At 43.2% G+C, this 18096-nt stretch overlaps 1 protein-coding gene across 1 annotated transcript in view; it reads left to right on the top strand.

Annotated features, from left to right (window-relative positions):
* Nucleotides 1-10876, top strand: part of adgrg7.1 (adhesion G protein-coupled receptor G7, tandem duplicate 1) — a gene marked incomplete at both ends in the record, with an annotated part of 30294 nt that extends 19418 nt beyond the window's left edge. Inside the window, 2 exons of the mRNA XM_080023857.1 lie at nucleotides 8546-8602; nucleotides 10851-10876. Coding sequence (XP_079879983.1) covers nucleotides 8546-8602; nucleotides 10851-10876 — 83 coding nt within the window. The remainder of the gene's footprint in view (nucleotides 1-8545; nucleotides 8603-10850) is intronic.
* Nucleotides 10877-18096: the final 7220 nt, after the last annotated feature.

The following is an 18096-nucleotide window of genomic DNA, read 5'->3' as shown; positions in this document are numbered from 1 at the left end:
TGAAAGCAAAAAAACATCTTGGGAATATTATGGCATTGTAATGGCTCGCCATAGGTCCAGAGTTGTGTCCAGAGCTGTGTTGACAAGCTGTGACGTTTGGTAAACAAGCAGTAAATAGAGACCTGAAGACCAGTTTGAAGCACTGGGACATAACTTTTCTGAAGTACTGGGACGACTACCAGTCCAACCCACTGGGACATTATTTATTCTGAAGTACCGCGATACTACTGTATGTTAGACCCACAGTCTGTTGTTTTTACATACAGGTTTAATCAGTGTCCCGTATACCCACATACTGTATGCATCTTTGGTTATTTTTCGCATTAACACAGCATTTTGCATTGTCAGTGTCTTTAGTTGTTTAAGAACATGTCCAACAATCAATTAAGAAAAGGGTGATTTTCACTTTTAATTTTTTTAATTTTTGAAAATAACGTCATTTAAGACTTTGGAAAATTGCACAGTAAATGCATTCTAACTTGTAGCATTTGACTTAATAATAGTGATTTTCGTTCAATATTCTGTGATTATATTATATACTGTATATACCGGTAGTTTTTTGTTATGGTTTAAAGAATTACCACCAGATGGCGACATGTACCTGTAACGAAAAATTACCTGAACTGACATTTTAGCCCTAACCTCCAACTTGAGAGTTAGATATGCTTTGAGAGATAAAATAAAGGGACGGGTTAAAAAAAAAAAAAATCAGGATGGATGGACAATAGACATATAGGGATAGATAATCTCCAATTATGACTGGATTGTTGTCCCCAGTGTCAGTGGCCATTGGTTGTACTGGGAAGAAATACACATGAGTGCAGCTACAGGTTATGAACAAAGCACCATGTTTGCATGCTGAGACACAGACTTGCAAAAAATTAAAGTTAAATAGACATGCAGACAGATAGGTAGGGAGATAGATGTACTTAGTGCAATTCAATTTACAAGGCATCTGATAAATGATGTGATACAGATGTCTGGAACGCTCCCAGACGGGACCCCCCACACATCACCACAGGGTATTTCACACACTGATTCGAGTCTGTTGCTAATAAACCGAGTTGCGTTAGTTCTTCACTGTGACCATCTGACTCATGCACAAACAACATCACACAGAGCCATATGCCCCCCCTCCATTTCCATTTCCATTACAAACCACGCAGGGAATAACCTTTAACGGCACAATAACATCTTATTTGCCAAACCCTCAGAAACACTGCGTGTGTGCGAGGGAAGCGGCCAGGCGTGGTCGAGGCCGCTCGTGACTAATCCAACAAAACACATAGAACAGACGGTGCAAACACATGTTGCGTTGAATTTGTCCATTGCCTGGTGTTCTGTACTGACTGGTTATCACTATGTTGTGGTTTGTTGTACATTGTGCCCCAAATTGACTCCACGGAGCTAATAAAGTTATTGCTGTATTCTAATTGTCATTTTGTTTGACTAGCCATGACCAACTGTCAACCATACGCCAACCTTCATCAATTATAGGTTGTTTATAAGTTGATAGAAACAGCTCCGGGACAATGGCGACCTAGATCACAATTTCGAACCTGTCATCCACACCAGTCAATTCGGTCAAGAAAGAGGTTTTCGGACATTGGAGAGAGAGAGAGAGAGAGAGAGAGAGAGAGAGAAACCACACGCACTGTGCCCAGACCTGCCTAGCTGGACTTCCTGCTGATTGGCCCTGGCGAAGAGGAGAGAAAAATCGAATTGGCTGAGAGAGAAATGCATGCCGAGTCAATGCATTTAGTCAGTTCACCAACCAATTAATCCTCCATTTATTTGGCAGTTCAAGAACACATCCTGGTATTTTTAGAATTGTTTGCTTTTTTTGCTAACTTCAGTCTGAACCTGGACCCTGAAAGCTTAATCCAGACAGTACAGAAAGGCAGAAAGGCCTCCAGGGCTCGGCATCTCTGGATGAGAGAGGAAGAGGAGATCCCCATAAAGTAGCTGATCCCAGCTCTGATTTACTGAGTGTGTGTGTGTGTGTGTGTGTGTGTGTGTGTGTGTGTGTGTGTGTGTGTGTGTGTGTGTGTGTGTGTGTGTGTGTGTGTGTGTGTGTGTGTGTGTGTGTGTGTGTGTGTGTGTGTGTACTGTGTCAGGATGGTGTGTGAAAGTCAAGCCAGCGCTCACTGTTTCCCTCTGCTGGTTGCCTGCAGAACTACAGCATTTAAACTGCCTGTTTTTAAAGTCAGTCAATGGCAGCTGACACTAAGTTTTTCTCTGTAAAAAATTCAAAGTTTCCGAAATCTCTCTCTGTCCCTCTCTCCCCTTGTGTCTCTCTCTATCCTTCTCTCTCTCTCTCCCTTTCTTTCTCCTTCTGCCTCTCTCTCTCTCTCTCTCCATCTCTCCATCTCTACCTCTTTCAAAAACTTTTCTTTCTTTTGGGGAGGAGACTTTGTTCCAACACGTGGATGCCATGTGAGTGCACGTGGGTTTTTGGGGCGAAGTCAAGTCATGTGACGTTCTGACGCCATGAACACCCCCAACCCCCTACCACCACCCACACCCCCACCGCTACATCAGTGGTGTCTGGACAGTGTTCCATCTGAGCTACGACTGTGTCAATGTGTCAACCAGAAGACTTGTTATTTTTAAGCCCGACAGGAAAACTTGGCGAGATGGCATCCACACAACGCCGCCGTTCTCAGCGTGTTTCACCACGGTCCCCACAGTTCCCTCACAAATCACCGAAATAACAGCAGCGGCGTTGGCGTTTAACTTATGGTTCAACTCATGGTGTCGGTTACCGTGGTTACTCTCTTCCTGATGTGGTTGTCAGTGTACCATCCAGTACACAGACACTCTCTCAAATCAGATCAAATATCAAATCTCAAAAGTGTGTCATGTTGTGTAAATGCTTTAATTTAAGTAGAAAAAAATACACGTGTATATATATACAATAAAACTGAAAAAAAGTGGCGCATTGTTTTTTTCCCCCAGGGTTTGTTTCTTTTGCACTTCTGTGTATTAGCTCCTTTGGCAAATATACACAGACGTAAGTGACGAGAAACAGGAAGTTCCTCTGGCCGACCTAACGCTTTGGGTGTGCTGCATCTCTAAAATAAAAAGCAGTTGAAAATAGAATGTAATATTACTGTTGATTAAAAAGTAGAAAAAAATACACATTACATTACGTTGAACTGTATTCAATCACAGTGAGAAGAATGGTGAGTTTCTGTGCTATGAACCGTAAGATCGTTTTTATTTTCTGTTATAAATGACTGGAATCAACATTTTAATAAGGCCTGTAATTATTTGATCTCTTTACAAATCCAAAAAAGCGACAGAATGTATTCTACGATGGGACTCAAACCTGGTTTCTCCTTTGTCACCTTGATTCACGTGAAGACATGCCGTGCAGGATTTTGCTCTCATCAATAGTATAAGCAGCAGTTTTTAGGTCTTTTCTATACTGCACAGTCAATCTGTGTAAATAGAATTCAACCCTCCTACCAGTTGCTCTGTCTCCAAAGCCCATTTACAGCGATTTTAGTGAGTTCTGCGGTGTTACTGCTGCGCAAAAAGAATAAACCAAAGTGTCGGTGACACCTTTGTTAAAAAAAGACGCGGTGAAAAGAAATGTTTATGGAAGAAACAGAAGCAGACATGCCTCGTTGTAAAAGTGGAGTTCTCGCTTCCCTCCGTTTGGACGCAACTCGCACAGGGCATAAACAGCGATGCGCAGCTGGCATGACTGTCGATTCGTTGTGAAATAAACACAGATCGAAACAGCAGCGAGAATTCTGCAGAGTTGGCCTTCACAACGTTTGTGCAGGTTATTTACTTTAGCGAAGACTGATGTTTATTCCTGACGGACACCGTCCAAGTGTCCCCCCTGCCGTGCCAAAATCAAGAGAAGTGCCCCTGATGACACTGTCTGTATTTTATCAAATAAAACATTCATCTGTTGATGTGAAATAATCAAAATGCTCCCAGAATGTTTGGAAATGGATGTTTACCATAAAAATATATGACGTTGTTCTGGTTTTTAACTGGTGCTTCTAGAGCTCTGTGGGGAGCTAGAGCTTTAACAATCTGTTTAACTGTTTCTGTGACTGATCTCGGAAAGGTCAATATGACTCAAGCTTTAGATGGTGTTATGAGACAGTAAACACAAAATGGCCGTCACACGCGGGCGCACGCACGCACGCACACGCACACACACACACACACACACACACACACACACACACAGACACACACACACACACACACACACACACACACACACACACACACACACACACACACACACACACACACACACACACACACACACACCATTCTCAAAAGAGTTGTGTCCACCTGCAGGTTGCTGGGAATCGACCACCACCGACCACAGATCAGCAGAATGTTACATGAATCAGCAGAACCGTCCATGACTCTCACAGCGGAACGTCACATGACTCTCAGGGAGAACGTCGCATGATGCGTGATGCAACTCTCAGCAGAACCTTCCACGACTCTCTCGGCAGAAAGTTCCGTAACTCAGCGGAACGTTACAAGCGGCAGAACGTGACACGGCGCTCCCTGCAGAACGTTAAATGATTCGGTCATCAAAACATTCCGTAGCTCAGCAGAATATTGCATGACGGAAAATACACACAAATCTCTCAGCAGAATGCTGCATGACCTTCAGCAGAATATTACATGATTCTCTCAGCTGAACTTTGCTCAACTCTCTCAGCGGAATGCACATGTGACTTTCAGGTGTTTCATTTCATCTCCAGGGTTGGAAACGAAACACTTTGTTTTCAGTGTGACCCTGGGGGGCGCTTACAGCTTTTCCATCTTCCACAGCTGCTTTCCTGGTGTCTGGGCTGATATTTGGGTGTCGGACTACATGGCAGGGAATTACATTCATCCTCGGACAGCTCCTAATCACAACAGTGTGTGCGATATCAAATACTTAATTATTTGGAGTTTTTCTTTGGTCAGCTTGTTACAGACATATATTTGGGTATAGGCCCCACCTGTCTTTTGCTGCTGCAAAAAAAATCACAATATCATTCACACTTGTGTTTTATCCAATATATTTTCACTTTAAATAATTTTAAATATTAATGAATTCAAATGGTTGATCATTTGATTAATGATTTTCTGCACGTGGCACAGTGCATTGCACTGCTGTTTCACAGCAAGATGGTCCTGGGTTCGATTCCCGCCTGGGGTGCTGTTGGCACCGTGCTCCGGCGGGTTATCTCCCAATTAGGAGCCTTTCTGTGTGGAGTTTGTATGTTCTCCCCGTGCTCACAGGGGGTTTCCTCTATCTAACATCAGTAAGGACCCCCACCAAAAACATGCACACATCATCGTCTGACCAGCGATGGACATATGGACCCAGGTCCCCGGGCGCATTGTCGAATGCTGCCCACTGCTCCTGGCTGTGCCCCCTCCCCTCCCAGAGGAAGGACAAGCCAGGATGGGTCAAATGCAGAGGCCACATTTCACCGGCCACCATCCGAAGCATGTGTGTGTGTGTGTGTGTGTGTGTGTGTGTGTGTGTGTGTGTGTGTGTGTGTGTGTGTGTGTGTGTGTGTGTGTGTGTGTATGCATGTGTTGTAGTGTGGTGTGTCGTGTGAAGATTAAAGATTCTTCTTCTACAATATCTGCAGGCACTATTACGGTTGTTTCAAATTGAACTAAAACCTTGAGTTTAACTTTGTGAGCAGGCTCCACTCTTAAACAATGTTTATCGTGTTGTAAAGTACTCTTTAAGTACAGCACATTTCACTTTATTGACCATATGTACAGCTCATATAAAGCCACGCTTCAGTTTCCAGCTGTTATGTTAAACACAACAACATCCATAACATCTGAACCAACACTGTTTAACGGCTATAATTATGTTACACAAGCAGGTAAAGATTTTATGTTATTATTGATTCTGTGCGCACGATTAAAGGTACAGTGTGTAGAAATCTATGGAAGAGACTTGGCAGAAATGGAATATAATGTTCCCAAGAATGTTTTAATTAGTGTATAATCCCATGAAAATAAGAAGGATCATGTTTTTGTTACCTTAGAATGAAACGTTTTTATCTACATAGGGAGCGAGTACGCTTTCACGAATGCCGTCATATTGCACAGCCATGTTTCTACGGTAGCCCAGAACTGACAAACCAAACACTGGCTCTAGAGAGGGCCTTTCGCGTTTTTTGTGAGTTCCACAGCCACCGTCTTCTCCACGGAGACTGCCATGTTGCACGTCCATGGGGAGGGGTATTCAGTTGGTTGCAATCTGCAACCTCACCACTAGATGCCACTAAATTCCACACACTGCACCTTTAAGTGGTGACAGACAACTTTGTTTCAGCTGAGTGCCAAGAGTGTGTGTGCGAGAGAGAGTACCTATGTAGTGTTAGTATGTATGTTTGTGTGTATTATGGCCTTGTGCAAGTATGATGCGTTCAACAGTGTTTCCTGCCACGGAAAGAACCCACCCAAGAATGACCCACCATGTTTGCAAAGAGACTTCTAACAGACTTCTAACACACACACACACACACACACACACACACACACACACACACACACACACACACACACACACACACACACACACACACACACACACACACACACACACACACACACACACAGGGTTGAATGTCAGGTTACATCCAAATGTTTGGCTATTTTCCGGTGTGAAGGAAGTAAGGTGTGTGTGGTCGTGGAAACGTGTGTTTCAGTGTATGTGTGTGTGTGCCTGTGTGTGTGTATGTGTGTACAGTATATGCCTGAGTATATGCATTTAAGTGGACTTAGTGTACGTGTGTTTAGTTTTGGTGATGTGTACATTTGCTTGTGACAATGCAGTGTGTGTGTGTGTGTGTGTGTGTGTGTGTGTGTGTGTGTGTGTGTGTGTGTGTGTGTGTGTGTGTGTGTGATTGTGTGAGTAGGTGTGTTTAGTATACTGTGCAGCTACAGTTGTGTGTGTAGGTGTTTAGTATACTGTGCAGCTACAGTTGTGTGTGTGTGTGTGTGTGTGTGTGTGTGTGTGTGTGTGTGTGTGTGTGTGTGTGTGTGTGTGTGTGTGTGTGTGTGTGTGCCCTGTCTCCAGGCCTGCAGTGCATTAAAGCTCCTCTGTAGAAAGGACGTTAAAGATCTGATGCAGTTTGTGCTGAGTGGAAGCAGACGATGGCGGCACAGTGTGGTTTCAGTGACATCACGGCTCTCTGTCCACTCAGAGGCTTCTCCCAAACTGCTGCTCTGCTCAAATTCATCTGGAACTTTATACTAAACAGCAGTGGTTTCAGACAGGAGTGGTGGGACCCACACAATGGAAGGGGAATTTTATAGGAAGTAACTCTGACTGCGTACCATCCCCTGACTGTTTGCCGAAAAATAGCTGCTTCGCTTCATGATCATCACTCTCCACTCACTTGAGTCTACAAAGGCTGGTGCTGGTTTTTCTTCATGAAGAGCTTTTGAACCATGCATGTTTGGCATAGATTATCAATAAGAACATTAAGGATGAATAAACATGAATATAAATACAAGCTGGCACACAATGTTTAAAATACACTGTGCGAGTGTGTTGTATTTTATAGGATGTTCAGATCAGCGTGATTAATAATCTGTGTTTTAAGGAGGTGGCTTGGGTGGTCCATCTGCTCAGGATCCATGATCAATATTAAGCTTTGGTCCACACACACACACACACACACACACACACACACACACACACACACACACACACACACACACACACACACACACACACACACACACACACACACACACACACACACACACACACACACACACACACACAACCACCACCACCACCACCACCACCACCAGCTAAATCCAACTAAACAAAGAAGATTTTCTGTCCCCTCCTGCTGAGGACTGTTGCTCTCATCTGGAAATTATTATCATATGTTATTGTTGACGTTGCATGCTGTTAACATTTCTATTCGTTCTACAAAAACCCCCCACGGTGGAATCAATTTACAGTTCCTGGAAAAACAAATGTGTCATGCATTAAAATCGTTAGCCTTTGTTGTTTTGGATATATGATTTAAGTGTGTTGTAATTCTTTAAATTGAAGTTCCTTTCAACGAGGTGCTAATTTACAAAATGCTCTGCCCCCAATTTAGGTTGAGGTTTGGAATTCATTTCATATTAAATATGAGAGCCAGAGTAAAAGCTCGATTCATTTAGTCATCCAAGAAAAATAAATTGTGGACCTTGTTATCTGTTTTGAAAGCCAGGCACTCGTTCCAGTGTCAATATAATGTATTATTTTTAACCTCTTTCTGGGCAGGGAAAGATAACAATAACTGTTAAATAAAAGTCAATAACTGTTCTGTCCAAGGGATACCTTGCATATTCTCATCGGGTAGATCAGAGCAACCGCAGTCTATTACTTTTGCACACTGCGAGCTGCCCAGTACAACCACAGTCTGCTACCAGAAAACCCAAAGATAATTGTACTCAGTCCAATCCTTTGATAGTGGTCGCGCATTGTGAGGATTCTTTCCTAAAACAAATGTGACACCTCTTTTGTCCTGTGTTCAAGTGTTCAAGAATAATGTAAAACAGGGCTATATGTTCCTGGAGGAGGCTGACCAGTGCTGTATCATTAGCTAATCTGATCATTATCATTAGCAATGTGTCAGTGGTTTTTGTACAAAATAAATGCTGGTGGGAAAGGACGCAGCCCTGGGGAGAACCTGTGTAGGGGAATGCTTTTATCAGGGTGAAAGACGCACTCACCTGCTGAACTCTGTGGCTGTGACAGGCTAAAGAGGCACAAAATCAGACCACTGCACAAGGACAACTCTATAGCCAGTCTCCCAGCCAGGAACAATACTATCCAGTGCCAGTGTTACAGGCAATTGGCACGTGGAAGTGGCCAACACCACCCGGGTTTCTGGCTGGTGAGGGGTTGTTGTACCACGAAAACAAACCAACCTCTAGGACGACTGGGGACAAGCCGGGTCCAAATACAAAAACGGTAGCAAAATTAACCGCCCTCTCTGCTCTGCCCTACAGGAGGATCGTCAAACCCCAGACCCCGGGGGTTTCCTCTGTTATACCCCCTTCCCACTGCACCAAAAACGGGGTTACACCTGCTTACATCCGACATTTGTCATTAGTGGGAAAGGCAACACCCGGGTTATAGTCCTGGGTCAAATGACCTTGCAATAGACAGGTTTTTATCTGCTCCAGCTCCAACTCTGATGTAAACAGGACACATGGGTCAACCAGCTATTTTGGCCCCTTTACCTGCACGACCAAGAGATGAGACGTGCTTTGAAGTTTCGGACGTCGGCGTATAAAAAGACAGGAATATCCGCGGATCATTTGATCATTTCATATCCGATTTAGAATTCAAAATCAAAAACAGAAGTTATTGATTTTTTTCCCCCGCATGGGGAACCATGAGGTGTTTTGAGTGTGGGATCGCTCCGTGGGGAGCACAGCAGAGAACCCCCATGCTCCCCGCCGGGCTCCGAGCCATTCCAGCACCGCCCCAAGCTGGTCTCCGAATAGGAGGAGTGTCTCTGCTCCCGGACGCCGAAAGACCAGTATGGGAAGCGGCAGCATGGATACTCCATTCCGCTTCTACTGTCGTGTTGGGTCGTTCACGAAAAATCGGATTCTTTTGAATGGCTAAAAATACTTTTTCTTCCCAACTTTAACAGTTTTATGTCGTTGTTTGTTTAAGTTGCTGTCACTTCTATTGTGTTTTTCCCAATCACACTGGAACCATGACACGCCCCATGTTTGTGACATCGAAAGTGACACACCAGAAAATAAAAATAAAAACGGCATTTCTCCTGGCAATGGGAAAGGTGTCAATCGCCTTACAAAAACCCGGGTATACCCGCTAATTAAATTAGCGGGTGTACCCGGGGTTTTCTTTTACACACGTTTTTTGGTGTAAAAACGGTATTACGGTATAACCTCCTTTCTCCCCCAGTTTCATTTCCAATACATTTTATTAATACTGGCAACTGCCTTTGTCTCAACAATCTTGTAGTACCTTGGTCGTATGAAGACCAAGGACTGAGAGGCCATTTTGTAAGATCTGGTGCACCCTATGGTGCAAACACTATTACTGCATGATGTTCTCCTGGCGCGCGATTATTATGCCCCCATACACACCGCTGAAGTAATTCAGGATTGGTTTCAGTCAAGAGTATGAGGTTGATTTCTACTTCCTTCATCGTCAAAGAACTGGAGGCTTTTCTGCTTGAGGAATGGTGGAATATTCCACTACACACAGTTCAGGTTTTATATGACAGCATAACCTACACTCCTTATTAGGTCGTAGATATTCATATTTTCCAAGGTGTTTCTGCTATTTAGTCCACCCTCTGTAGAGTAGAGTGAACTTGGTGCTGTGAAGACGGGCTTGGAAATTCACTGTGTAAACAAAACAAGGTTCTGCTACGTAGACGTGCATCAACATCAGATGTAATACTACAGCATCACCGATTCATACACACACACACACACACACACACACACACACACACACACACACACACACACACACACACACACACACACACACACACACACACACACACACACACACACACACACACACACACACAGCTGTTTCCTTTGCTGGACTACATCCTACTGTCTGCTTATCTGATTACATTGATTGAGAAGTGTGTGTGCATGCTTGCCTGCTTGCGTGTGTTAGTCTTAGTTATCTGTGTGCATTTGTCACCTGTCCACAAACACACTTATAAGGAATACACACGTGTGTCCCTGTTTTTGCATTTATGTGCCATGTGTGTCCACTGAAGAATGCTGGCCTGACACTAAATTCTCAGCCAATTAGATTTTTCTCTCCTCTCCGCCAGGGCCAATCAGCAGGAAGTCCAGCTAGGCGGGTCTGGGCACAGTGCGTGTGGTTTGGCTCTCTCTCTCTCGCTCGCTCTCTCTCTCTCTCTCTCTCTCTCTCTCTCTCTCACACACACACACAGATGGCTGGCTAATCTAATTTTCTCATCTAATGATAGTGTTGAGAGCGCAGGATGAATTGGAAACATCTGGGGTGCGGAGCAAAGCAGACGAATTACAGCATAAACAAAAGTGCCAAACTTAGGGATCTGAACACATAAATGCCGTCTTATGAGTGACAGAAATAATTCCTTGTCTTTGTTGGCACACGGGTCTATTTGAAATGAGGCCCTTTTATTTGTGAAAGGTTTGTCTCTTTAAACAACAAGAACCTGCCACTTGGTAATTTGGATAAAATCTCCTAACTTTAACAACTAATCACGTTGACATCTATTGTTAAAGCATAAATAATGGTTCATAAAAACAGAATATGGTATTTACTTTGGAAGTGGATCATTATCAAAGAATGGATCCTTTATACTTAAGATAATGTTCCTCTTATGTGTGCGTGTGAGTAAGGTCTCCAATGAATCAATCAATTGCTTGGCGTAGAACCACACATCCTCGTTTGACTGAAAGAGAAGCCTATTTATGAGAACTGGTCATTCTCTGACAACTGTAAGCCGACTTGGATTCACCTCATGGTGGAGGAGCAAGATCGGTCAAGATTGACCAAGGATTTATGTTTGCAAACACAAACACTCGAAAACACAAGTCTACTTGTCTAACTGAGCTTCACACTCCTGCTGATACCCTTGGCCAAGGAATTAGAACTGGAGTCGGTCCCTGGTTGTAATCCTGTCGCTGTCCACTACTCCTAAATAGTTAGGATGGGTCAAATGCAGAGGACAAATTTCCCCACAGAAATGTATCAAGTTATTCTTCTTTTTGCTATGGACTTCTGATCTGCTTGGCATGGTTTTATAGCAGGATAGAGAATAGCCAGTAGGCTCTGATGGACTGTCAAAAATAGAACAGCTATCCGAAAAGCACAAGTAGCGGTAGATTGGGGAGACGTACCTGCCAATCCCACCGATTGGCAGGTATTTATTTAGCAATCCTTCACATAACAGGGCGTCTTCTGATTTAATTCCATGACCAGAAATGTCACCTAAGGTAGCTTTAGGGCTAGACAAGACAGGCGGAGAAATGAAACCACTGACTGAGTTAATAACCTTGAGAAGTTAATAACCCTAAAATTCTCTCCTTGACTGACAGAATCCAGGGGTCTACTGTTATCAGTGGAGCATTCAGCGGCTGCCTCCCTCTATTCCCTGTAATCAGGCCGCTCACGACTAAATTATCATGTTAGAGCAATGAAAACAGCAAAAAAATAAAAAATAAATTGCTGGGAGAGAGATAAGAAAAGTCCGGTGGGCAATTCCCATCGGCTAAATAGGGATTCTTTTGAAGGAACTTGAGTATGAATTGCTTTGTAAGAGCTGAATCAGAAACACGCACACATGTACACACACGCATATACATATATATATATACATATACACACATACGTATATATATACACACATATATATATATATATATATATATATATATACACACACACACATATATATACACATATATAGATATATAAATATATACATACATACATATATATACATACAGTATATACACATACATATATATATACACATACATATATACATATATACACATATATACATATACATACATATATACATACATATATACATATATACAGTATATACATACATATACACACATACATATATATATATACATATATATGTGTATATATATATATATATATATATATATATATATATATATATATATATGTATATATATATATATATATATATATGTGTGTGTATATATATATATATATATATATACACACATACATACATGCATACACACATACATATATATTCACACATACATACACTACTCACAAAAAGTTAGGGATATTCGGCTTTCGGGTGAAATTTCAGGATGAACCTAAAATGCACTCTAACCTCTACAGGTGAACTTAATTTGACCTTCTCTAAACTTTTGAATGCACATGTCCAACTGTTCAATGTTTCAGTACTTTTTGCACAACTTGCTGTTCTCTAACAAGAAGCTGAACGGCAAAATTCCCAACAGGTGTTTGATCCATGAATCGACCAATAAATGTCTTGGTTTAATTAGAATTGGTATTTAAACAGTCCTCTTCATCATGCTGTTCACATTTTGACATCATGAGACCAAGACGACACCTAACAACTGATCAACAGTACCTCGCCATTGCGAGGCTTCAAACAGGATGTTCTCAGAGGGAAGTGGCCACTGAGCTTAGAGCGTCACAGAGTGTCATCAGCAGGTTGCAACAGAGATACAGAGACTGGAAGAGTCACAGAAAGGCATAGAAGTGGACGTCCTTTGGCCACATCCCACACTGATGAGCGCTTCATTGTGAACAGTGCCCTGCGGAACGGGATGATGAATGCCACTCAACTCCAGGCATATTTAAGGGAGGTGAGAGGCACACAAGTGTCACGTCAGACCATTCAAAACCGTTTACATCAGCGTGGTCTGCGTGCTAGACGACCTGCAAGGGTACCTGACCACCCACCAGGCACAGGCATCATCGTCTTGCACGGGCCAGGGAGCATTTACGCTGGACGAGGGACCAGTGGGCCTCAGTCCTGTTCTCTGATGAAAGTCGATTCACGTTGAGCAGAAAGGATGGCCGCCAACGATGCTGGAGACGTCAAGGAGAGCGCTATGCATCAGCCACTGTTGTCACCAGACGAGCCTTTGGTGGTGGTGGTGTTAGTGTGGGCAGGTGTGTCTAGTCAATACAGAAATGCCCTACACTTTGTGAATGGTACAGTGACAAGCCCATACTACCTCAATAACATCATCAATAACATCAATCTAGTCACTGTGCCCCTGCATGAACAACACAGGCCTAATTTCATCTTCATGGACGACAATGCTCCAGCTCATCAAGGTCGCATCATTAGGGAACGGCTGCTGGAGACTGGGGTACCTAAAATGGAATGGCCTGCACTTTCTCCAGGCCTGACTCCCATAGAAAACCTATGGGATCAGATGAGTCGCCGTGTAGAGGCTCGTAACTCTGTACCCTTGAACCTCAATGACCTGAGGCCAGCCCTTCAAGAAGAGTGGGGTGCCAGGCCTCAGCAGACAATAAGTCGGCTTGTGAACAGCATGAGACGTCGTTATCAAGCTGTAATTGATGCTCAAGGGCACATGACAAGTTATTGAGATGTTGACATTTTTTGTTGTGGTAAACCTACCACTGTTGTTGGCTTTTGTTTCAATAAATTGTTTGAGATGAGGAAATCACCATTGCATGCTTCGACTTGAATGCTCTACTTTCATGATATAATATCACTGTAGAGTGAACTTTTTACATTTTCCATAAATTTCACCCGAAAGTCAAATATCCCTAACTTTTTGTGAGTAGTGTATATATGCACACATATACACACATATATTAACACAAAACACATACTGAACACACACACACACACACACACACACACACACACACACACACACACACACTATGTGTATGATGGTCTATATGATGGTTTCATCATTGAACATTTGATGATTAATATCATTAAACAAAAGTCTGATCTTAGCCTTTAATGAAATATTGAAAAATATGACAATAACTTTTATTTAACGAAGCCTTTTTATACTATTTGGGCTATTTTGCCTTTATCACAGAAAACAGCGGAATGAAAATTACAATGACCACACCATGTCCACACCATCCATAAGTCAAAAATTGTTTCTGTGGACCACATAGTAGATCATGGTAGATCACATCAAGACAGAGAAAGCCACTTATGTGGACCAAACAAGGCCTTATACGCTACTGACACAGCCGTAATGAACAAGTAAGTAATCCGAGGTCTTTGAATTAGCATTGGTTAATGCTGCATTAATCGATAGATCTGCTAACCAAATTGAATAATAAGATCCTTTATAGTGAATGCTTACTAAATCTTGCAGATTGCCCTGAGAATAGTCTCTCAGCGACCCTACTTTTTAAAACCAGCTACTGTCGGCAGTCAGAGTTAGTCAGTCGTCATTTTGTTTAATGCAGCTTAAAGGTTGCGGTGTGATGACATGGACATCTGTTCAGGGTCCCTACAAGCAGAGATTTAAAGCCCAAACACTCGCACACTCTGTTTGTCACTCGGGCAGAGCTGTGATGCTCTCATCACTTTGGATTTCATTCCTTGCGAACAAAGTCAATCATGTAAAAAAGGCCTGGCGACAATTCAAGAGGTACTTTGACACGTACATTGTACAGCGCACGATGCTTACGCATGTCAAAGTACGGTGTTGAATGCCGTCACAAGAGAAACATCACAACATCCAACTCTATTTATTGACAGTATAATCCATAAACATTGCAACCACAAAATTGCCGTGAACAACTGAACATCTAGAACAGCTCCCAGTGTCCACCAGTAGCAGAGTACGGTTGTACTGGGCAGCTCGCAGTGTCTCCCAGTAGCAGAAACAGTTGTACTGGGCAGCTCCCAATATCCACCAGTAGCAGAGTACAGTTGTACACTGGGAAACTCAACTGTAGAACTGTATAAATGTGAAGCAGCATTTTCCCAGTTGACGTCTCCAATATAAACTTAGAAAAAAATGAAATAGAGATTAAATCTCAGCTTCTAAATCATCGTACATCAGGCTTCTGACCTCTTTATGATCCAACTTTTGCTCCCGTCAGTTGGAAATATCCACTCCGTTTCCTCTAAACATGGTCCAACTCTGCTTGTCACAAGAATCCTGCAGATAATTTACCTTCCACTGTTCCTCTTGAATGGCTGCTTTCCGAAACATCAGCCTTTTGTAATGATACACTGATGAGGCCGGTAAACACGTCGAGAAAGACTCTCTGAGCCAGTGTTTTTACAGCTAACTCGGTCCTGAAGGGAGATTTATGCCGAGCCGGTCCAAGTATTTCCTCTCAGCAGACCCCCCTCGCAACATTCATTTTTCTCTTGCGGGGATTGTAAGAGCATTGGTCTTTATCACCTTGGCCTCTCCAAGGAGAGAAGAATGTGGGGCTGATGTGACTTTGGATTTGGTGCTGCGTCTCACCCTCACATTTCATGCGTTGAAGTAACAAATAATGCAAACTGATGCTAGAATCGCTTTGTTCTCAACTTACGTTTTTTGATAGTATGGATGACATTAATAAAATGAATAACAATTCCATGAGCCAAATTGTAGAATTATCTGTGATGCTGTGGTGTGGGGGTGGTGTGATTTAAGCAGCCTGTACACTGTCTGTAAACTGTCTGCACCTGTAAACTGTAGGTTGAGGGATGGCCACAGCACCAGCACTCTCCCGACAGGCAGCAGCAGCACCCAGTGGATGGCAAGCGCAGGACAGGGGGCTGCAGCAGCCACCAAGGGTAACCATGTGCAGCTAGCTACTCCTCCAAGCAGCCATCGGTGGGACCATCAGAAGCCCAGCAGCCAGGCCACCCCTCCATGCACCCCGAGGGGGAGGGGGTAGTCTGTTTCATCGCCCTGGGGGAGGGTTGCCCATGGACTGCTGTTTCGAGGTTCCAGGTCTTCTGGAAAGGGGACTGTTTTTGTTGTTTATTTATCTAAAGTATGGGAACCCTGTTTCAGAGTCCAATCTTTTATTATGTTAAGGTATGGGAACCCTTTTTCAGAGTCCAGGAATTTTGTGGGTTTTTTTCTCTTCTTTTTTTTCCTCAGTTTGTTGTTGGAGGTATGTGGTGTGGGGGTCCTGCGATTTAAGCAGCCACTCATGTCTTGTGTCTAGTTAATTGGGCCCAGGATCAGGGGTAGCTGTGCACCTGTTAGTCATCAGAGCAATCGGTGAGCACAGATTAAATCACCCATCCCCACACACACGGAAAGGGAGCCTTTGTCATGACAACGTTCCATCTGCTCCCAGGCTTGTTAGATCTTGCCACTCTCTTCATTAAAATGGTTTGTCACCTGTGTCTCTGTGTCAGGGAGCACAGGAAAAGCCACTTGGGGGGTGTGTGGCAGGGGAACATCAACAGAGGCCATCAAGACATAAAGCAGTTTTGTGCTCCACTGACAGATAACTGGCATCCGGCTACCCCTAGTAGCTGAAATCAGGGCATTACAACTGGAACAAAAAGTAAATTAAAATAAAATAAAGCAAAAAAAATATATACAGGTACTCCTCACTTAACGATCTACCTGTTTAACGACCGTTCGGACTTAGACCAGCTCTATGACCAGTCTGTATTGTGCCCTGCATACAATATTGTGGGGAGTCTCGTTCCCGCAGTCAGTCAGTATTCACTACACTAGCTTTCGCAATTGCCACGCTCGCTTATTGACCAATTAACCCAAAGTTCACCCATATCCCATCACCCATTCCGAGACGCAGAGTGTGGGCTCCTCTCTGGCGGTCGAACTTGGTTCTAGTGTGCTAACCAGGGGGCTAATGCTAATGTCAGTGCTGTTAGCCTCTAAGCATGCAAAAAAAGAGCTCAGATCTTCTGCCAAAGAAGCATCAGCACTCACCGTGGTGGAAGCTATGTCTCTGTAGTCTGTGATAGTCCGTTGGTTCATTACTTGGTTCATATCGACGTCACCGTATGTAATTAAGCAAACACAGCAAAGCCTCCGATAAGAACAAGTAACATTAGCAGAGTCACGCAGGTAGGTGGAATTCTTAGTGCAGAAGTGGTTCCTTTTGAGGTGGTGAGATCAGTGCAGGTACAGTAGGGTCCAGATGGAACCTGAAGAGATGGGTCTTGTCTGGCGAAAGATGTACAGCGATTCTGAAAATACTGTAGGTGGTTCTAGATATCAGGTCTCAGTTCAACGTGCTGCCCTGTAGGAGAGGACCAGTGTCCAAATTTTGATGGGAGCAGAAAATAGGTAGCCCCCCACAAGCGAAACACTTCCACTTCACACAACTGAATCAAGCGCACACTGACAAAGTATCAAAAAGCTAACTCTAAAAGACCAATCAAAAGCGCTCTACTTAACCAATTCTGAGATAAATGTTAAAGGGAAAATGTACCGTAAATCTACATTTCAGTCATTACAATGCAGCTCCATAGCTCCAAAACATCACATGGTCAAACTGACAGGCTTATTCTTAATTGCATTAATGGAAGTCAAGCGGCCGTTGTATCTGCTCGCAGTGATTCCCAA

This window comes from Zeus faber (assembly GCF_960531495.2).
Source record: "Zeus faber genome assembly, chromosome: 2".
NCBI lineage: Eukaryota > Metazoa > Chordata > Actinopteri > Zeiformes > Zeidae > Zeus > Zeus faber.
This window is presented reverse-complemented; position numbering and strand designations above follow the sequence as displayed.